General features: G+C 40.5%; 1 protein-coding gene across 8 annotated transcripts in view; it reads left to right on the forward strand.

Moving 5' to 3' along the window:
- Positions 1-22,504, forward strand: part of SYBU (syntabulin) — a 117,277-nt gene that overhangs the window by 29,450 nt on the left and 65,323 nt on the right. Inside the window, exons 1-4 of one of the 8 annotated variants that reach the window (XM_017891529.1) lie at positions 13,427-13,635; positions 16,283-16,402; positions 17,662-17,742; positions 19,462-19,666. In XM_017891529.1, the coding sequence (XP_017747018.1) occupies positions 17,719-17,742; positions 19,462-19,666 (229 nt within the window). In that variant the 5' untranslated portion in view covers positions 13,427-13,635; positions 16,283-16,402; positions 17,662-17,718. Of the gene's footprint in view, positions 1-13,426; positions 13,636-16,282; positions 16,403-17,379; positions 17,743-19,461; positions 19,667-22,504 lie in introns of those variants that run through there. The other 7 variants (XM_017891533.1, XM_017891531.1, XM_017891534.1 and 4 more) reach the window with 7 other exon arrangements.

Below are 22,504 nucleotides of genomic sequence, written 5' to 3' on the forward strand. Positions count from 1 at the left end.
AAAAAAAAAAAAAAAAATTACCCCAGGGTTTTGAGCTGTGATGAAAAGTAACAGTAGCCAGTTTGCTCTGTGCAGTGTTTTGTGTGCTTTTACTGGATTTTCCCAAGTTTCAAGATGCATTTATTGATGTAAGTAGCAATAGTTCCCCAATTTTATAAGAAAGCTAAAATTCATGGAGGAAATGTAAATTTTCCAAAGTTACAGCTGAGCAGAAATTTTAATTTAGGCAGCCTAGATCCAATAGTCTTAACTTCTATGTTATTCTCTGTCTCATTTCCTAAAGGAATAATGGTAACATAGATACATTTGGGATGATGAGCTAATTGGGGGAGAATTTTTTAAAATGACGTATAATTTGAAATATAGTTTGGGTTTGGGACAACAGCGTCCAGGTGAGATTTGAAGATAAAAGACCTCAGCTTGGACAAGCTGGAGATCTAAACTCCACAGTAAGCATGAGAAAGAAGTTAAAAGCACAGAAGGAAAGAGAACCTAACAGAGGTACTGAAGATGTCAATTTTAAATATTTCTTGAAGGTAATAAAGTTGGTAAACATGCATATTGATATTTCATGTTATGTGACCCTAGACCGGTGCTCTACCAACTTTTTTGATCACACATCTCTATAATAACAGAATTGTTGAGCACACACTCTTAATATTTAATATCTGTGGCTTATTCTCCATTGTTTCTACTTGATAATGTTGCTAATGAAGAGTTCATACTGGGAAAAGAGGCAGCTCCATAATTTTCTGGTTTGCTTCTTCTTGCACTATTGGCATTAACTTCAATCTGCATTTCCTTTGCTGAGTACTTTTTAAAGTCATTTCTCCATTTTGTTGAGTTAAAACTGTTCTGTATGGTCCAGGCACGCACATGCAAACTGTGCTCTGCTACAATACCCTGTGAATGAAAGAGGGGCATCCCTGTCTAAGCCTGCAGAATGGATCTCTCATTCTCATTGCATTTACATAGATGACACTAGGTACCTCCAGTTAGAAGTTAAATGAGATTACAGGTATCATTCTACATATTAAACCTCATGTTTATTTTTTATTTACGAAGTGCAACTCTAGCATTTCTTTTCCATGCCCAATAGTTTCTTTAACTGCTCTCCACCCTGATAGGGAGCTTCTCTGTACTTTGGAGACCACAGACTTCATCTTAAGTTCCTCAGGAGTAAAAAGGCACTCTCATGCTCATATTCCAGCATTTGCTGAGTGGGCAAGTGTGATATAACTGTGTTTACACACTGTATGGTGCACACACTTCTGTCCAAAATCTATTCAGCCTTTGCCTTTCCAGATTTGAATCCTTACAATTTTAGACTTCTCAGGAAACATCCTCGCTTCTTTTTGGTCATTTTAGTTTCCCTTGCTCCTTTTAATCACTGTAATCTCAACCTTCTCCTGCTTATCTTATAATTATTGGGTATGATACTGAGAATTTCTCAGTATTTCCAGAGTAAGCCACTATGGATTTGTAGGTGGACAAATTCATGTTTCCAAAATCTTTTTGGATAATACTCAGCGATTCATGTATTTTCCAGCTCCACTCACTGTGGAATAAGGACCTCATTTTTATTTGTCATAAGTAAAAAAGGTACCAGAGTCAGAATAAACACCCAATAAATATTTGCTTAGTGAGAAATAATGTAGACTGTAAAGTCAAAGAGAAATGTCAAAAATATTTATCATTGTAAAATGAGTAGAAAATAGTATTAATTAATAGATGTGTTTTTTTATTTAGGATATTGCCTTTTACTTCTTTCAGCTCCCATATTTTCTTGTTAACCACTTTATTCTTCTCCTTAGCCTGAATTAAAGGTTTCCCTATGTTTGGATAGATAGTAATCTGGTAAACAGTTAGGCAGGCTAGCTACACTACACTTGGAAATATATTCTCACGTGAGCCATAGAAAATAAACCTTAGCTTTGAAAAATGGCCAGTGTGAATATTAAGATATCAGACAACAGTCATGAACTCCAATTTTTATTATTTGAGATAAGACACAATACTAACGTAGTTAAATACGCAGTTCAAAAGTTTAAACTCAACTCTCCAATATGTATAAATAGTGAAATAAATGTTAAAATAACTTGTAACTTGTCAGCATAGTACTGATGGAAGTTATTGATTAAAACTAGAAATGTAAACAATTTAAAGAACTTATGAGCTGCTGGGAGCCAACTTCCTTCCTAGGTTAACAAGTAAAAGGACTTTTACTTTTGATTTGTAAACAAAAACTATGGTTCTAGTTTTATTTTAAATTTGAAATCAGTGTGGAAAGATGTCTTTCTAGATATTTGCTATTAAAATAAATTAAGCTAAATAGACACTGTCAGAAGATGGATCAAAATTAGAAACATTTTAGATTCATTTCATTACTGCTATTTGGCTAATTGGCTGCTTGACTCATAAATATTAAGGCTGATAGAAAGGCAAATATTTTTGTTCTTTTCTAGAAACATTTATATTTGCACATAATAAATTTACTTAGGATCTGGCCAGTAAATTTTAAAAACTGCCTTAAGCAACAATTTTACAAAAATATCCACTTCTATTTCTAAAACTAATTAATAATAGTAAATATTTATTTTCCCCTACTAATACTCAGTTCATTAAAGTGTACCTACTTACAGAAAACTGCAAAAGACCTATAAGATTTGGGGGGAAAGGCACACAAAAAGACTAAGTGGAAAAATAGTAGTAGAAGGAAACAACTGAATTGTTCTTAGTGTGGGAGAGTTTTAAATGGCAGGCAGAACTGAAGAGCTCTTATGAACATGGTGATGGAGTTGTGGTGAGTAAAATGTACTGGTCTCTATGTACAAAAGAAAAACTTCAAATTGGACCAATGTGAAATATAATGCTTTTGTCAATGACATCATGGGCTTCTCATTAAAAATGAACAATGTAAATCAACATTTAGGCAGTGAAATGCAAAAAAAAAGCCATGAGCTTTGAAAAATCCCTACCCCTGCAACAATGGAGAACTTCAATTTGATCATCATGAATAGAAGTTTTGTAGGTGCTGAGGCCAAGAAGAAGCATCAGATTGTCAAATTGTTTGATATTGCCTATACATTGGCTAAACCAGAAATTCCCTTTGGCTCATTTTCTCACATTGCCACACTAGAAGTTCATCTTAGAATGAAATTGGAGCAAGACTGTCTTTCTCAAAGTAAATGTAAGCTGAGCCACATTACTGGAAAAATCATCACACAGTTCTAATGACCACTGTTCAGCAAGCCCAGTTCTTTTTCATCGTTTTGGAAAACACAAGAGTCCAAAACCACAAATACTAATATCCTTGAAATGATATATAAGTTATATGTGAGTGATATCACTTTTAAAAATGTTTAATTATTGAGTTTCAAAGAGGCCAAGCAGGTGAATGCAGAAGGTTTTATTTTATTTTATTTTATTTTTTTGAGACAGAATCTCGCTCTGTCTCCCAGGCCGGAATGCAGTGTGGCACAATCTCTGCTCACTGCAATCTCCGCCTCTCCAGTTCAAGCGATTCTCCTGCCTCAGCCTCCCAGGTAGCTGGGATTACAGGCGCTTGCCACCACGCCCAGCTAATTTTTGTATTTGTCATGGAGATGGGGTTTCATCCTGTTGGCCAGGCTACACTCAGACTCCTGACCTCAGGTGATCTGCCCACCTTTCCCTCCAAAGTGCTGGGATTACAGGCGTGAGCCACCATGCCCGGCCATGAATATAATTCTTAATACAGTCTCAAGCTTAGAGTGGATGTAAATAGCAAGCATACTGACTTAATGAATGAAAGCATTGGCCCCAATATCTAAATGAAGAGAGAAGCTTCTGACCTACTCAAGCAGGGAAGGTCCTTCATTCACATACCTTGTCTTAGTCATTTCAAGAGCTACCAACTATGAACACGTTTAAACATATTTAAAACACTGGCTTTGTTTACATATTTGCCACACTCATTTCTCCTTATAACTTATATTGAACATCCCCAGTTTGTCTTCGAGAATTGAGAAGTTTGTAGAAGAAACTTTAACAGCACCAAAGGAAGCAGATGGACTGCATTCGTTATAGCAGAAAAATAGGACAGGCAAAACCCTCCTTTATATATTTCCTCCTTTATATATATTAGTGCCTCAACTTAAAAGTAAGGTCAGTGAGAAAATCACAAAAGACCTAAAAGTGAGAATCCAGAGCCTCCTGAGCATGCTTAAGTAGCCTAAAACTTGTCCTACCCATCCTACTCTTAGTTAAGATATTAGATCTGGCACTGTCTTCCGGAAGGACAATGTGATTTGCTACAGTACCTTCAAGAGGATCTAGAAAGGGATGTTGTATGGTGCACTTAGTAGCTTACTGGTGAATGAAGAACAAACCCACAGGTAGTGTCTTTCAGTAGGATCAGACTAATTGGAGGACAGTATTGTGATAAACATTTTAGGGAAAGAGTCCATTTATGCTAATGCTATTCAAACCATGTGCATCACATTTGAGCATCTCCATAAAGAAGATGCATCCCAGTGTTTGAAATTATTGAGTATAAATATATGGCCAACAAATGAACACCCTTAGAAAAATATGGAGTCAAAGAACATGAAATGTTTATTAAACCCTTTGAAGGACTGCTGCAATTAAAACATGTGGATGCTTCCCAGTTGGCTACAGAAGGGGATTGCTCAAAGGTTTCAGATTGAAAAGCCTCACACAGCTCTCTAGGCAAGAAGTTTGGCAGTGGTTCTGAAAAACTACAAATACAAATTCCCAAATATTTATCATATGATTTGTATTCTGCAGTCATTTCCAGTTTCAGTGGCAACAGTGGAAAGAAAAGGATGAAGTCAGATTACAGGAATAGAATGCTTAAGAAAGGAGTTGAATATCTAATGTGCATTTCTATGGAAGGCCCAATGCCAGAAGTATATAACTACCGACCTGCTGTCAGCCTTTTTAAATTAAAGCTCTCTAGAACAAACAAATTTCCTTTGGGCAAAAGACTACCAGAAAACCTTGGTGTTAAAGGAGTGTCATATTCTTTCTGATTTAAAAGGAAAGGAAAAAAAATCTTAGAATTTTCTGCTCAAACCACCTCTGTAAATGATCTTTTGCTATATTTTTAAATGATGGGACAGTGACTGGTCAATAATAAAGTGCAATAATAGAACCACTGTGGCAAAATAGTGAAGAAATAAGTACATTTTCTACTACTAAGAAAATTTTGTATGTCTACTAAGTTTTCAACGTTTATAAAAACAGCGGTACTCTGTGGAAAAGATTCAAATGATTCAACCAAGGGAGAAAAAAAGAGATGCTTAATTTTCATTTAATCATATTTCTTAATTAGAAAGAAAAAGATACACCTGTATCTTGTCCTGTATTAATAAATAGGATTCTTTTGTCATGTTTGTATGTGTTTTTATTCTTAGTTTATATTAAAATATAGTTTAAAGCTAGAAATATAATTTCTCTATATTAATATTAAATGAGTCATGGGTTTACCTTAAGTGTCAAAATAATATTTTATTTTATTATTTAAAATTAATAATAGTATTTGGGTGAAGCTCATTATTCTGCCTTTATTTTCCATGGCCATATAGCAGTTCAAACACTGCTTATTCCAAAATAAGACATCACACCTATCTGTACTGCCAAAGCAAACTACTTAAATGTCTCCCAACATTCACCAGAGCTCTTGGTATACAGCAAGGGTTCAATTAATATTTGTTGAATAAATAACATCACTTATGTATAAAAAGCCTGGAATTCAAGGGGTAGGATTTGCAATTAGTAAAAGTGTAAGTCTGTAAGGTAATTCTTAAATGAGCATTAGGAAACCTGCCCAATTATTGCTTACTTCATTTCCTGGTTTTCAGCTATGAATAATCTTCACATTTTAAGATAATATTTTCAGATATACATTACATAATCAAAAGACAAAAATGACAAACAGAAGTTTCTTAATTCTATATCTATTCCTCATACTCAACATTTCTATTCCTATTTCTGAATTTAGAACTCTGCGGAGAGGACTGCTGACATTAGTGTAGGCAGAAAAAAATATATGCACAAATTCCAGGTGTTCACTAAGGGAGATATAAGCACATTGGTTTTAACAAACTTAACAGTTCTATACTTAGTGTCTCAAGCATTAGGAAATTGGCTACTCTCAAAGTATATTTAAAGCAGGTTTGCAGTATGAAGTGTTCTAATACTCTCTTGCCAAAGTAACCATTTTCAAGTTTAAAAATAGGTCTACCTAGATGGTGTATAATTTTTTTTTGAGATGGAGTCTGGCTCTGTTGCCCAGTCTGGAGTGCAGTGGCATGATCTCAGCTCACTGCAACCTCTGCTTCCTGGGTTCAAGCAATTCTCCTGCCTCAGCCTCCAGAGTAGCTGAGATTACAGGCATGTGCCACCACGCCTGGCTAATATTTTATATTTTTAGTAGAGATGGGGTTTCCCCGTGTTGGCCAGGCTGGTCTCAAACTCCTGACCTCAAATGATCTGCCCACCTCGGCCTCCCAAAATGCTGGGATTACAGGAGTGAGCCACTGCACCCGGCCTAGATCATATATAAATTCAAAACTACACATTATCCTGAATTTATTATAACAAGGAAAATATAGCAATGCAACTATATGAATATGTGAAAATATAAATGACAGTGTCCTTTGTAAAATAAATTCTTAGAATTGTTTTCTATTTTAATACTAAAAGTCAAATAAGTGATAGAAGAAAGCAAGAGGAAAAAACTATAACAAGAAATCATGGGGATACTTTTTCAAAGAGTATTCTTTGAATTCTCACTCAAGAGAAATGAGTCCATTAAAATAATGAAGCTAAGATTAATATTTTATAATACATAGGATGAAATGTATGTATTTTCTTTGGCAGAAGCTTTTCAAGTTATACCAATTTGGAAGTCATTATTTCACTTGGTCACTTAAAAATTCTTTTGAATTGCTATTCAACTCATGTTACAAGCCCAAAAGCAAACACAGCTTCTATGTTCATCATAGCTTTAATGTAACTTTATCTTTCCATTATACAATACACCCATGTGGTTCCCCAAAAAGTGTTTTCAAAGCCAAAAATCATTTTATCCTATTTCACACTCAAGACGGGGGCAAATTCCATGACTGACAAATCTAATTATCCAGTGAATATACCCGAAAGGCAAAAAGAACTAGACGGTGCTGGGAGATGGAGGTTGAAGATTGGGAGGTGTGTTCAAGGTAGAGGGAATATTTGTGAAGGTCAAAGGTGGAATACAAGGATTAAATCACGAGGGATCTTGTAAGCTAAGCATTAGTGGACGAAGTTTATCTTGAGAGCGGTAGTGAGCATTGACAGATTTCATTTGGGGCTACGGAGATGGGTTGGGGAAGGAATGATCAGATCTGCACTTTAAAGAGAACATTGTGGCCACTGTTCGAAAATGAACTGAACAGGACAAGTCTAGGGGGTAGGTTAGAAATCTAGACAGGAAGAGGTGGTAGATAAATGAACACATTTTAAAGATAATTAGGAAGTAGAACAGATAGGACTTCGGTTCCAATTAGTTGTAATGGTTAAGGGGAGACAGAAAAGTTAAAAATGTCACCCAGGTGTCAGGGTCTTCATGATGATATCATTTATCAACTCAGGGAACACAGAAGTAAAATCAGCTTTTAGAGGAAGTACAATGAATTCAATTTGGAATGTAGTGAGTTTATGGACACTGTGAGATACAAAAGTTGAGATATCCAAATACACTATGGGATAATCATGGAATAGAGATATGCGCTTATATAGTTTCTATAAGATCTGCCTATAAATAGCAATTGAAGCAATTGGAAAGAAAGATATTACCCCAGGAGGGAAGGGTGGATGAAAGAATAAAAGGTGAGTGCTTGAAAGTGAGCAAAAGCAACATTTAAGAAACTAGCTGAAAAGATTCCAAGAAGTAGGGGAAGATCAGGAGGGCAATGTTCCAGAAAAAACGAAAATGCTTTTCAAAAATGTGGGAGTATTTCACTATGCCAAAGTCTGACGAGAAGGCAAGATTAAGATCAAAACTAGCCATCGGATTAAACCAAATGGAAGAATTTGTGACTTTGGGCGAGAGCTATTTGGTAGAGTAGTGGGTACATGAGTGGAGTGAATTGGTTCAAGGAGCAGGGAGGTGTGTATACTGTAGATAAGTAACTTTTTCAGATGTTTGGTGATGAATGGGGATAAGAAATCAGGTTGTACTAGAAATATATGAGAACTTTGGTGCATCATTTATTTCATTGGGAAAGTTTTTGGCATGTTTAAATGCATATATGAAATGTCCAGTAGAAAAAAATGGATTAAAGTTATCAAAAAAATAGTTAATATTCATTGAGTGCTTAGTGTGTGCAGGGTGCTCTTCCATGTTCTTTGTGGTTATTAACTCCTCTGATACTCTCAATAATCGTATGAGGGACTAACTGATAGGATAATATGCCTTAAGAGGTGGGAAAGAATGGGATCCAGAGCTCAAGTAAATGAATTTTCCTTGTATAGGAAGAAACACAACTTCCATCCTAAAGAACCAGAAATGGGAAGGTTGGGGTGGAGGCAGGTGAATTTACAGGTTTGGAGGCAGGAGATTGAGAGAGTTCTTTTAATACCTCCTATTTTTGTCTGTCAATCGGGAGCAATGGCCATCTGTACAACACGAGGGGTGGTAGGCTGGTAGGTTTGAAGTATGGAGGAGATTTAAAATAGACACTGTGGAGAATAGGAGAGAACACTCACTAGAAGCCCAAAATGATTGCCAGGCAGCACTGAGGGCTACTGCGGGTGAAAAGCAAGAACATGCAGCGTCATTTATTCACAGGGTTGTGGGGTTTTCCCACTGTGCTCAGCTTCAGGTCATAGGAGAGGCAGTGCTGTTAAGACTTTTGGGAAACTTATAGGAGTCTTGGCATTGAATCCACCATGGGAGACAGAGAAGACCTTGGAGGCAAATCCAAAGGTAGTAGGCAGGCAAAGGGTAGGGGAAGATGGGAGATATAGGTCCATTTGATGGGCACTTATTTACACCTCTTCAAAAGCCAGAGTATAATCATACCTAACTAATCAGGCAGATTGGGATAGATCTCAGTAAGGGGGTATATAGGAACTCTCTCTAACTTTTGTTTAATTTTTTTGTAAACCTAAAACTGCTCAAAATATAGTTTATTATTTAAAAATATAAAATAGATGCCTGGGAATAGATAATATAGTGACCATATGAATATCATTTATCATTATTGTTTTGAAAGGATTTACCTGACTGTTCGGCTGAAATGGAATTATGTAGTTTATTTTCCTCTGGGTCATTTTGAATTGAGGAAGCGCAGAAGAAAGGAGAGCAAGAAATCTATTGTTAAATCCCTAGTTTGTACAAGAGACTATGCTGGGCTTATTACGAGTGTTATAGAATTTAATCCTCAAAATAGACCTATGAAGTAGAACCACGCATGTATTTTACTAATAAAAATACCAAGATACAGAGATGTTACCTAGCTTGCCTAAAGTGGTTCAGCAGGTAAACAGAAGAAAGGAGTTTGGAACTATTGTTTATCAAAGCACCTTCTCATTATTTCATACCCACTAAATAATATTCTGTTTATTGACATCCAGTTTTGTATAGCCATATATTTTGAAAGTTTTCTGAAATAGCCCTGAGATTAACCCTTACTACATTTCAGGCCGAGACTTTACCTGTCAAAAGAAAATTTCATGAACAAACCCGTAGGTGGCAGTATAACATGGTGTTCTTAAAATGTCAACTATTGCTAATTAACAAAACACCAGGTATTGTCTTGATGCTGTCCTAGGTGATCAAGATTTGAGAAAAAGCCCTTTCTTCTAGAAGGTTACACCCAGGCAGTAAAGACTCAAGGGAAAGCCCAAAAGCTGTTTTCCTCTGCATCAATCCTTGGGGCTTGGATTGTGGCAGAAGAATCTCAAAGTAGGGGGAAAAAAGGGGAGAGAGAGAAGAAAAAGAAAGAGGAGGAGGAGAAAAAAGAAGAAGAGGGGGAGGAAGAGAGGAGAGGAACAATAAAGAGAAAGGAACTCTGAAGAAACCAGATTATAATAGAATGTATTCAATGCTTCAAAATTCATCTTAAAACTCACCCCTGAACATCTCAGACCCCAGTCTAATTTAGATACTGGCAAGCCCTCTGGGTGTCCAGATCTCATGCAAACACACTGAATAGTTTACCAGCTGATGGTCATGCCCATATCTCTATTAGACCTTGGGACACTTGGGGCAGAAATCATTGTTCATCTTTGAATACTCTGGAACCAGTGGCTGAGGCAGTGCATGGCTCAGAATAGGAATGAAGTAAGAAGTGATGGATGAATGAATGAATGAATGAATGATAGGTGTCGGTACATTCATCATGTCTTCTACTCTACCTTCTGGAGGAAAAGTCCTGGCAATATCTTTTCTAATGAGAAATTCAGTGTCCTTCTTTATATGCCATAAGTCATCGAGAGAAAACTTATTGCATCCCTTTAATAAAAATTAAGATGAAAGTTTTTAGGATGAGGCGAGTGTGAAACAAGCAAGCAGGAAGCAGCAATGGTGGCTGGAGTTGTTTGATCCTGAGGGACAGAGGATATCTATTAAGCTCTAACCATGTGCCAGATATAAATGCTAGGCTTTGCATGTGTTCTTGTCTAATCCCTATAACCGCATTATGAACTGTTATTACTGTTATTAAGTTTATTTTCTAGGTGTGACAATGAGGCACAGAAAAGTTAATTTGCCCAAAGACATTAACTAGTGCATCTGGTTCTTCTTTCCTTTTTAACTAATGTGCATATACTGAATGTTGAGTCCTAGAGGGGTTAAATAACTTGCCTGGAGTAGCACTGTCAGAGGCAAAAAAAAAAAAAAAAAAAAAAAAAGTCTCAACTCCAGGCCTATGAGACTAAAGAATTCATGTTCTTTATTAAACTACATTTTCTCATCACAGATCTTTTTCCAGACTTGGGAAACTCATTTCACTTTCCTGTGCTTCCCTGAATTAGCTTCACATTATGGCAAGCTAGTAGCTGGGCTTCTGATTAGAAAGGGACACAAGTACTTTTCTACCAGTCTCTGAGTTAAGGTCATTTCTCCAGCCTTAGCTTTGCTAATTCCCCACCAGCAACTTTTTCTGAAGCTTCAGATGGGTCCAGTCTCCATCAGGACCAGATATCTGGGAAGTCATCCTGAAACGTCCAGGCTTCCTGCAGCAGCCTCAGCTGTTTGTCAGTGGTGATAAGAAGGCCAGAGATCCCTGTATCTCAGATCAGTCCCTGATAATCAGAGAAAAGACAGAGGGGAGTAGTAACTTCACTCACCATATGTCACTTAGAATTTCATTCTTATTTTAACATGCTGGTTTTGATGCACAGTAGATAAGCCTGAAAGTAAATACATGAAACTGCTAACAGAAGGAATATGGATAATTGATGTTAAGGCAATGAGATAATGAGTATTCTTTTTCTTTTCTAAAATTTTGATAACATGGTTTAGTTGTTTTTTTAAGAAAAAAATAGTTATTTCAAAAAGGCATATTTTTTCTCTTGATTAGCAGAAGTAGCTAAAGAGGACACATGGGCAGATGAAACTACATAGGCCACATTCCCAAATTCTAGATTTATTTTCCTACAAATTCTTCTGCAGTGGATTAGAGCGGAGCTGGGAGTACACAGCAAAGGCTAGCATTACTCACAAGGTCACAAGATTTCAGGTGTAAAGAAAAGTGGTTCACAGGAATAACCTAGGAAGTGGGAATAAAGCAGCAATCAAAACTATCCTCAGCTCTACAACTGCACAAGTGACCCCCACACCAACAGCCCAACCATTCCCTGCTGTAGTTGGTTGGCCTCTGGGGGCGCTCGGCTCCATTTGGCAGTAGTGTTCTTGCTCTTTGAGAAGAGACACTCACAATCTTCCTCTTTTGCTCCTGCTCTCATTTTCTTAGCAGAAATAAAGACAACGTTATTTTCTAAGATGTTTACTAGAAAGTGGAAGCAAAAAAATAAAAAATCATGGAAATAAAGTATATTATGGAGAACACACTTTTTAATGTAACTCAAATCTACCATTGATCAGCTTTCTGGGAACCCAGATTACAATTTTTTTTCTAAGCCTAGACTACTACGGATGCTGGGTGAACCCCTCAGAGCCTCCAGCCTGTGTATCTGCTCTGTGCCTGGCATGTCTGAGAAGCATCCTCTCTCTATAGCCACCCTGCTGGGTTCGGGCAACTTTCAGCTGCTTTTCCCACACCTTCTGGTTTCTTGGGGAAGGAAGGTGCTTCTCTATTAGCCCTAGGATTCAACTACTGGATTTAGGCTTTCCTTTTCATGTCTTACAGATAACTTTGCCTTTTCTGTACATCTGCAATACCAACAAATTGTCCAATCATATGAAGCATTTCACTAGGTAAATGTCAAGTCTCAGTTTCCCCTACTTAGATGGCAACCTTTATACGCATACTTTCCCGAGCCTCTTAGTTTCAGTCATTCTGATTCATTGTCCTAATAAGTATACACCTACTTGTCCAACCATGTGTCCCCATTTTGTTTAATGCAGTCACCATGCCTGTGTTTTTGATGAGTATCCTACCCTATTTTCAAAGATGAACCAAAGGCCACAAACAAAAGCCATTTTGGGGAGGCTCTCTCATGTCTGCTACCCCATAAGGCAAGCAGAGGATTAGACCCTTACCATTCTTCAGCGTTCCAAGCCCCCAACCTCTGCCTCTTCCCCTAGACTTGCCCTTAATTTCTGTTCTTCACTGAGAGAACACTCTGACTGAACACTCGTTTGTCAGGCAGAGATAATTGACACACTCTGAGCCCAATGAATGAATGTTCAAGCATGCCCTGCCTCAGGTTACCCACTACCCTCTCTGCCCCAAGCACCCTCTAGGCCTCCTTCTGGGGGAGTGATCTTGTGCAATTCTAGTCATTTCAGTTCTACAACATCAAAGTACCTCACCCATATCATAACAATAACACACATACATTAAGAGGAGGGTTGGGCTAGGTGCGGTGGCTCACACCTGTAATCCCAGCACTTTGGGAGGCCGAGGTGGGTGGATCACAAGGTCAGGAGTTGGAGACCACCCTGACCAACCCATCTCTACTAAAAATAACAAAAATTATCTGATGTGGTGGCACGCGCCTGTAGTCCCGGCTACTCAGGAGGCTAAGGCAGGGGAGTCGTTTGAACCCAGGAGGTGGAGGTTGAACTAAGCTGAGATCGCACTGCACTGCACTCCAGCCTGGGCGGCAGAGCGAGACTCCATCTCCAAAAAAAAAAAAAAAAAAAAAAAAAGGGAGGAGGGTTGATCACTCACACATGCTCTTATGGGAAAACAGGCAGCTCTCTCCCTGGTAAGAAAAATATGGGTATCCACCCCACCCCACCACACACACACACAAAAATCCCACGATGCCCCAGAATGCAGTTTCTTTCCTTCATGACGTGTGGTGAAGCACGTCAGCTGCTCCTTGTTGCTGTGCAGATCACCCAACATCAGGTCACCGAGAGAGACGGCAGCACTTGCTCACACAGCTGATAGGATTAGGAGATGGTGCTTTGTCAGCCCTGATTGAGCCCAAGAAAGCCCCCAGCATACACAGGTGAGATGCGAGGAAGAGTGGATGTGAGGAACCGTGATGTGTCTGGGTTGTTTGGTGCAGGCGTTTTCTTTTCGGCAGTGCATTTTATTGTCTGCTCTGTGAAGTCTGCAGTCTGGGGGATTCCTATTAATAAAATCTGTGCTTTTCTGTTATCTGGTCTCAGAGATTGGCCACATGTATCTCACAGGATTTTTGTGAGGCTCAGATAAAATTGAATATGTGAAAGAGTTCTGAAAATATAAAGTGTGTGCATAAGAAAGGTAGGAATCATTTAATTACAAATTTCACTTAAACAATCAAATAACTTATCCTGGATTTGGGGGAATAATTATATAAAGACATTACCTTCCTTCCCAGTCTACAATACACTGTTTCTCCTGTGCTTTGCCAGGCCTGGACAGGTATATTATTTATAATCTTTCAAGGTTCAATCCTGAAGCAACTGATATTTTCCAAAAGCCAGAAATACATTAATTTTTAAAGAAGCCACAAGATGATAAAATAAGATCATAAAATATGTCTTTAAGTAAAAAAATGAAAATTATGCATAAGACTATTTTAAAGCAGGGAAAAGGAGACCATATTCTGTATTAGATTATCTCTTTGATGGTATAATCCAAATGTTACACGACATTTATCCTAATGACATGAGAAACACTTGAATGAAATTAAGGCAGCATAGATATTATCATCGGTAAAACTTGCCTTTTAGAACAGTGGGAAAACAGGCTTAGGTTCCAAAAGTACAGAACTAAGAGGCATCTGAACACTAAATCATCAGCCTTTCCCTCTTCTAGGTTGCTATGGCGACAGCAAGGCTACTGCACAGCCTCTCAGTGCCTGCACTTCTGCAGTAAAAGCTGTCACTGAACACATGTTAGATTTTTTAGGCACACACCCAATCATCAGACACAAATACATTGAGGAGACAGCTTTATCTGAATTATTTTCAAAACAAGTTGTATCTATGTTCTTTATCCTGCACTGATGGGCCTCTTATGGGGTTATAGAATTAGCTTGTTCAGGCACTAATTCATTTGACAGTTATGTATTGAGTGCCTACCGTGTAACAGGAATTGTACTAGGCGCAGTGCCTACAAGCTTCGGTGAAAATAAACAAGTAAATGGGGAATTCTGAGGAGATCATAACAGCTCTCTTGGGGGTAAAAATAAGTGTCCTGGAATCATCAGGGGAGGTTTCCTAGAAGAAGCCATCTAAAATGAAATGTATCTTTAAGAGTTGAGGAGGGTAGGCGATGTAGTGCAAGAAATGTTCTAGACAGAGGCAGGTGCAGCAGCCTCGAGGAAAAAGAGAACACAGAACCTCCACCTCCGAGAACTGAAAGTGCTACAGTTTGAGCAGTATCCATTGTATGTAGGAGAAAAGTGGCAAGGACCAAAGGGGCAGGCTAGGAAGGGGAGGGAGTATCTATAAAAGAGAGGAGTGGCAAGAAATAAGATTGCAGACGTAAACAAGGTGGCTGGATCAGGAAAGCCTTGTGTGCCACATTAAGGAGTTTCAATATTACCTGGAGGACAATCAGGAAATCATTAATGAGTTTTCGTGGAGAAGTATGACTTGATTTAGCTTTTCATAAAAGCTTGTGGAAAAATGGAAATACTGATTGGAGAGAAAGGAATAAGAGGCAAGGCTGAAAGCAAGAGACCTTGAGTTAGCAAGAGACCACTATTGCAATAATCTAGGCTGACTGTGGTTTACACTCTACATGAAGATAATAGAGACAAATGGTGGACAGAAGTAATCAGATTCAGGACGGTTATTACCTGGGTAGCATGGAGATCACTTGGTGATTTATGCTATGTGTCAGTCAGGTGAGTGACAGAAAAAAGTCCATAATGACAATGAGGTTCTGACTTGGCTAACTCAGTGGAGGGTGTTTCTGCTATTAGGTCCCCAGTGTCAATTCTCAGTTCTAAGTAGGGAACTCAGAAGCATCCATTAACTTTAAAAGTTTGTTCTTATCTCACAGTATATGATCCCAGGCTCATAATTTTAGGAATAATAGGTTGCATGAATCATCCTGGACCATCCCTTTCCTGAGGTCCATGTTTGAAACAGCTGTGGGTGTAGAAAGTATAAATTAATCACCTCTTCTTCCCAAATAAAGAACCTAAAATTACCAACCTCACTGCTTGAGAGAACTAAGTAGATTGAAAAGGCATGAAGATTTATGGAGGCAGCTCTCTTTTGGAGTTATAGGAAGAAGGGAAATTGATTCCACAAATCCTCTGGCTTCAGGCTCTCTCTAGACTCACAACATACATTCTTAGGCTTGAGAGTTGAGGACTCAGAGAAATGTTGTTTGGAGGATGGACAAAAGGGGACAGTGACCCTCAGTTTTGGAGGAGCACAGTCCTGCCATGTAGGATGCTGGTGCCTAAGGATCAGAGTGTCGACCTGTCGCACTGCTGCTTGGAATATTCTCCAATTCTGAATAAAGGGTATATGCCACTACACATAGTGAATTCCATCACCAGATAAGATTTAAGGGTAGCAATTGTAATAAATCAAGGCCCTTGGCCCAGCTGATGTACCCTATTCTAAGTCCGCAGTTGGACAGATATTCAAGCTTCTTGAACAAATTTGTGTGCATCACAAATGCTTTTTCTGCCTGTCATGTAAAAGGCATCAACAAATATTGACTGGATCACCTGGACCTGACTTAGCTGCCTTTGGAAAGTTCTGTTCAATCAGCTGGATAGAGCTGTTTATTTTCCTCATCTAATCCTCACAGCTATCCTAGAGGTAGGTATCACTATTATTATCTCTCAATTTAACAAGGGTAAATTTGAAGTTCAGAAGGGTCAAGAACCATAGGCGTAGGCCACGCATGAAAAGGCACCCGCATGTAATTCGAGCACTTTGAGAGGCCTAGACGGGATGATCCCTTGATCCCAGGAGTTAGAGGTTGCAGTGAACCCTGATCGCACCACTCTACTACAGCCTGGGCCACAGAACGAGATCCGTTTCAACAACAATGAAAAAAAAAAAAAAAAATCAACGACAAAACAACAACGAAAACTTTAAAGGCACTCAGGCTGAAGGGACTGATTGGAGTGCTGGCTTGACTCATTTTTCTGAATTCAATTGCAGTGTTCTTCCCTTAGCAGTGTGCCTGAGCTCCTTCCTGGCGCCGGGCAGCTGCAGGGCAGCGCTGGGGAAAAGGCTGTTCTCCCGCTACATAGCAGCCTGGCTTCCCCAAGCCGGAGGGAGCTGCGCTCACCACTGAAGACCTTTCTGATGCAACCCTCCCCCCACCCCCCCCCCCCCCCCCCCCCCCCCCCCCCCCCCCCCCCCCACCCGCACCCCCCCCCCCCCCCCGCCCCCCCCCCCCCCAAGTAGAATCCATTGCAGCCTTTGAGATCCCGGAACCCAGAGGCTGTGTCTGTCCTGCCGCACAGGCTTGGCTGGGGTCCGGTATGAGAGGGATCTCCGCCGCTCTCGGGCGAGGCAGTTGTGCGGAGCTGTAGGCTGACTTAAGACCCGGAGGCCAAGAAGGGATTCCGGGAAAACTTTCCCTCCTCTCTGTGATGTGTGATGTCGCAGCTTTTCTCAGTCACTCCATCCAACACCACCCACTTCAAACCTGAGATCAAGTGCAAAAAGCAAACAAACAAAAAAGAGGGTGGGGGCTGGAGATGCCACTAGCCGCAGCCTGCCCCACCGAGCCGAGCTCCTTGGAGAGTGAAGGACACGGGCTCTGGCTGAGGTGGGGGTGGGGGGTGGGGCGGGGAGTGCCGTGGCGAAATCCGGCGGATGGGGCGCGCCCAGGCGCTGTCGAGTTGCCCCAAGGCCGCAGGTGAGGGAGGGCGTGGGAGGCGCCCCAGGAGCTGCCTCTAGCTACTGCAGCACCACGTGTCCGGCCCGGGAGGGGCCGGGCGCGCCCTCGGAGCCCAGCGCAATCGGCGGCAGTAGCGGCGGCGGCGGCGCGTTGGAGCCTCACCAGCAGCCGCCGCCCGCAGCCCGCGCCGGCTCAGCGCAGTCTCCTCGCTCCGTGCTCGCAGGTGCCTCCTCCTGGAAGGCGGCAGCGGCGGCGCGAGGAGCCGGCGGGCAGCCGCGCGATGGGGCCCCTCCGCGAGAGCAAGGTAAGGAGCGCTGGGCAGTGCGGGCACTGGAGGGCGGGGAAGGTGGGCACTGAGGGGCGAGAAGCGGGCGGGATGAGAACTGGAGGGGGGACGTTTAGAGTCTGGGGAAAGATGGGAGAGGTAGTGGTGGGGTCCGGAGAAGGCAGCAGGCATTGCTTAGGAGTGGAGATCCAGGAGATGGGGAGGGAGGTGGTACTGGAGGAACAGATTTTGGAGAATGACATGATTGGAGGGTTAATCCCACCTCCTGAAACTGGGACTGTGGGGTGTAGCTTTCAGTTGATGTCCTGTATGTGTGATGTGAATGAAAGGAATTTGATGAATTAGCGACTGGGAAATGAAGACTCGCGCGTGTCAGTGACCCTGCCTTGGCTCAGGGTCTGCGGTGTGCCCGGCGGAGTGGCTGGCGCATGGTACCTGCTGGGCGGCAGATGTTCGGGGCGAATCCGAGGCTGGGTGCGGCTGACGGCCCCCGGGTAGAGTGGATGCCTGAGGGCCCTCCGAAGTTCCCCATTGCTGGGGTCTACCCTTCAATTTATGCCATGTTCCGGCCTCCCAGAGGTGTTTATTTTGGCCGTAACCCTTCCTGGTAAACCGGTGGAAGGAACAGTAGGTCATGTTTCGAAACGGTGTTTGTTACCTAAGCCAAAGAGTCCCTTTTCAGTGGCAGAGGTTGGAGGAAGCAGTGGAATTTTTGCAAACTCTCCTCCTAGGAATCCATTTCAATAAGGCAGGGTGGTGGTGACCCTGCAAAGCACTGGATTTGAATTTCGTTCTACTTCTGGCATGATATGCAGAATTGCCTCAGCATCTCTTACCCCATTTAGCCTGCTTCCTCATCTGAAAATAGGGACATTCATTGGTGTCTTCTCTATGTACAGTCTGGTGTGTAAAGATCAAACGAGAAAATGGTTGGAAAAGCACTTCATAAGTTGGAAAACATTGTGAAAATACTAGTTATGCATTTTTAAAACCAAGACATGGCAGGGTACTTCATGCTGCATTTTTAAGGAGAGAGAAAATCTCTTCTTTTGGATGTCCTGTAAGGAAAACAAAAATTAAAGATGATGTAAAAGGTGGAGTCATCTTCCCGAATATCGGATTTGTGTTTGCTTTTCTGTTGGCAACAAGCCTTGTGTACCAGGATATTAATGAATAATTAAGATCCTGTCCAGAAGAGGAGGGATTTTAAAGATAATTGTGTGTGAGCTATCAGGAAATAACTGTTCCAGGTATAGGGTTCAACTTTGTGAGGAGACAAGAAAACAGAAGTCAGATTGTCACAGCTAATTTACGGAAAGCAAAATGGAAGTCTGAAGGCTATCGAGTGAGCCAGATTGTGGTGTAATAAAGAGCCTTTGGGAGGCAGAAGCTTGAATGTGATAGAAGAAGTCAAGGTGGGAAGATGAGTCAGGACTGGCATAGGGAAGTAGGATGGCCTTCCAGCTAGTGAGTGGAGGTGTGTATATGTGTGGTGTGTATATGTGTGGTGTGTGTGTGTGTATGTGCCACACAGACATATGCTACTCAATGGATTAGAAAGGTTAGCTACGTGGAAGAGTTTTGAAGCTCATTTCAGCAACTGAGATAAGGACTACTCTGTGAAGACTCAATACTCAGAAATGTGTATCTTAGAAACGGATCCTTGAAGGAACCGACAGGAGTTAAGAGAGGGAAACGCGTTTCCTTTTGTTTTCTTTTTTGATGTCCAATTTTGAGAAGGAGCACAGAGTCCAGCATCATGACAAGGAGATTTCTCGAAGCCGAATTCCCCGGTTGATTCTTCGGCCCCATATGCCCCAACAACAGCACAAAGTGTCCCCAGCCTCTGAGTCTCCTTTCTCTGAGGAAGAGAGCAGAGAGTTCAACCCCAGCAGCTCTGGGCGCTCAGCGAGGACCGTTAGCAGCAACAGCTTCTGCTCAGGTACAGTACCCTTGGGAGGCCACGAGAGGCATGAAACATGTGCACTGCAGGTGCATTGTGAATGGGCCCCTACTGGGTTCCTTATAGTCTAGAACTACACTTCTGCTATTAGGATGAATTGTAGAAGGCGGCACATTTCTGGCTCTTGTGACCTACAAACACAGCAGTTTCATATAGTTCAGTTTATTGGAATCTCACACTTGAATTTTCATATGTTATTCTAGCTTATAATTTCGAATGTAAAATCTAACTTCTTGTTTCTATGACTTTTTTTCTTTTGTTTTATTAACTTTAAGTTCTGGGATACATGTGCAGAATGTGCAGGTTTGTTACATAAGTATACACGTGCCATGGTGGTTTGCTGCACCCATCAACCCATCAACCCATCACCTACATTGGGTATTTCGCCTAATGCTTTCCCTCTCCTAGCCTCCCACCCACTGACAGGCCTTGGTATGTGATGTTTCCCTCCCTGTGTCCGTGTGTTCAGCTCCTACTTATGAGTGAGAACATGTGGTATTTGTTTTACTGTTCCTGTGTTTAGTTTGCTGAGAATGATGGTTTCCAGCTTCATCTGTGTCCCTGAAAAGGACATTAACTCACCCTGTTTTATGGCTGCATAGTATTCCATGGTGTATATGTGCCACATTTTCTTTATCCAGTCTATCATTGATGGGCATTTGAATTGGTTCCAAGTCTTTGCTGTTGTGAACAGTGCTGCAATAAACATACACGTGCATGTGTCTTTATAGTGGAATGATTTAAAATTCTTTGGGTATATACCCAGTAATGGGATTGCTGGTTCAAATGGTATTTCTGGTTCTAGATCCTTGAGGAATCGCCACACTGCCTTCCACAGTGGTTGAACTAATTTACACTCCCACCAACAGTGTAAAAACATTCCTATTTCTCCACATCCTCTCCAGCATCTGTCGTTTCCTGACCTTTTAATGATTGCCATTCTATGACTGTTTTTAAAAATGCATTCCTTTGTTAAATCTAGAAAAAAATATTGGATTGAATTTTATACTAGCAACCTCTAGAAGCCTGTGTACCTCTAATTATAAAATTCCCCAAAGATAAAGCAATTCCTAATAAATGAGGTCAAGATCAAGGAGAGTTATAGACCAAGGCTGGCCTGGCCTTATGGTTTAGTGGGGAAGAGCCCAGGCTTTGTGATCTGTCAAGCCTGAAGGGCTGGAATCCCTGGCCCTTTCACCATCACATACTGTGTGACCTTCAGCAACTTGCCTAACCTCCTTAAGCCTCAGTTGTTATATCCATAAAATTAGATTATAATACTTGCCTTGTAGAGTAGCTGTGAAGTTGAATGAGACCAGATACCTAAATGTTCACCTAGCACAGTGCCTGGCTTACAGAAGTGCTTAATAAATGATGGTTCTTAATACAATGAACTATGGATGTCCATTTGGGCATATGATTAAGAAAGTTTCCTTAAAGTTGGAGCATGTTTGGTAAGGGCACAAATCTCTTGATAATCCCTGTAGGTGCCACCAGTATCACTTGACAGAGCTTGTTATTCCCATTGAAGTACATGACTTAGAAGGACTTACATTCCTTGAAAACTATTAGGAATTTGGGTAAAATTTAAAGGAGTGACTGTCTTATGACTAGTGAAGAATGTTTCACAGTGGATAATGTTTTCAGACTTATTTAGGGAACATGGAACTTGAAGATTAACACATGTATGAGAAGAAACACGTGAATCAAGATGCTATGATTAATGCTCTAATTTAGCAGGACCTAACATTCCACTGCATTTAGGGCTCACGGCTACATTTTTCAAGGATTTTATAAATGCAGCTTTGGATTTATTACATACTTTCACAAAGTTATTCTGTCCTCTGCATAAGTTGTGTTTTGGAAATTCTGCACTGCCTACTTTTTTTTTTTTTTTTTTTTTTTTTTTTTGGCTAACTAATTCAAATCATCTGCTTGATTCTGAAAAAAAAAACTATCAAAATATTATGTTTTAAAACTTATTTCTTTCTATTTGAATCACATGAATCTAGTTTAAGATGGAAACCCACCGCTTTGCTTACTATTCTCCCAAGAAGAAAACAAAAGGATAACTGAGAAGCTATCACAGTTAATATTCCTAGAATCTAGAGTCGTATTTGCAGAATGTAATGCTGTTTACTTTAACTGTGTTTTGGAGCCCAGAGCTCACTCTGGTGAGTGTGGATGAACTCTGGGCACATCATTTCAAACTGACAGAGCTTTGTGTACATAACTCAGTTCCACATTTATTCCTGGTATTCTCTCCATGTAGTCAATTGCTCTGTGACTGATTTCAGGGTGAGTAGTGTTATCAGAAAAAAGAAAAGGTTGTTCAAAACAACAAAAAAAAGGAAAACCCCAAATATATTTTAGAAAATATGAAGGTAAACCAATATGATTATTGATTTTGGTTATGAATCATTCTTTCCCGGAACCACTTCCTGAATCATCCTCCTTCCTAGGAGACCTGTCTCCGGCTGAGGCTATAATGCTGTACATGAAAATCGAAAGTAGATATTGATTTTTTTGCCATTAACTAGCTGAAAATTGAGTGGCAGAAGCATATAATTGTGGGTGTCTTTGAACAACCTTTCAATCTTGAGCCTTGCACCTTGCCTGCAGATAGGATTTCCTCCATTCCTGGGCCTCTCCCTCATCTCTCTTCATCTTCCTGTGTTGTCAATTCCCCAAGGTTTGAGTCTAATGCCTTTCCCTTCCTTTCCTACAGAACTCTGATAAACCCCACAAAAGCTTTTGAGTGCTTGTGCAGGCTAAAATTGACAGCAGCAAGGCCTTTGGGGGCATGTTAATGATGCT

This window comes from Rhinopithecus bieti, unplaced genomic scaffold (assembly GCF_001698545.2).
Source record: "Rhinopithecus bieti isolate Rb0 unplaced genomic scaffold, ASM169854v2 scaffold_18921, whole genome shotgun sequence".
NCBI classification, from domain to species: domain Eukaryota; kingdom Metazoa; phylum Chordata; class Mammalia; order Primates; family Cercopithecidae; genus Rhinopithecus; species Rhinopithecus bieti.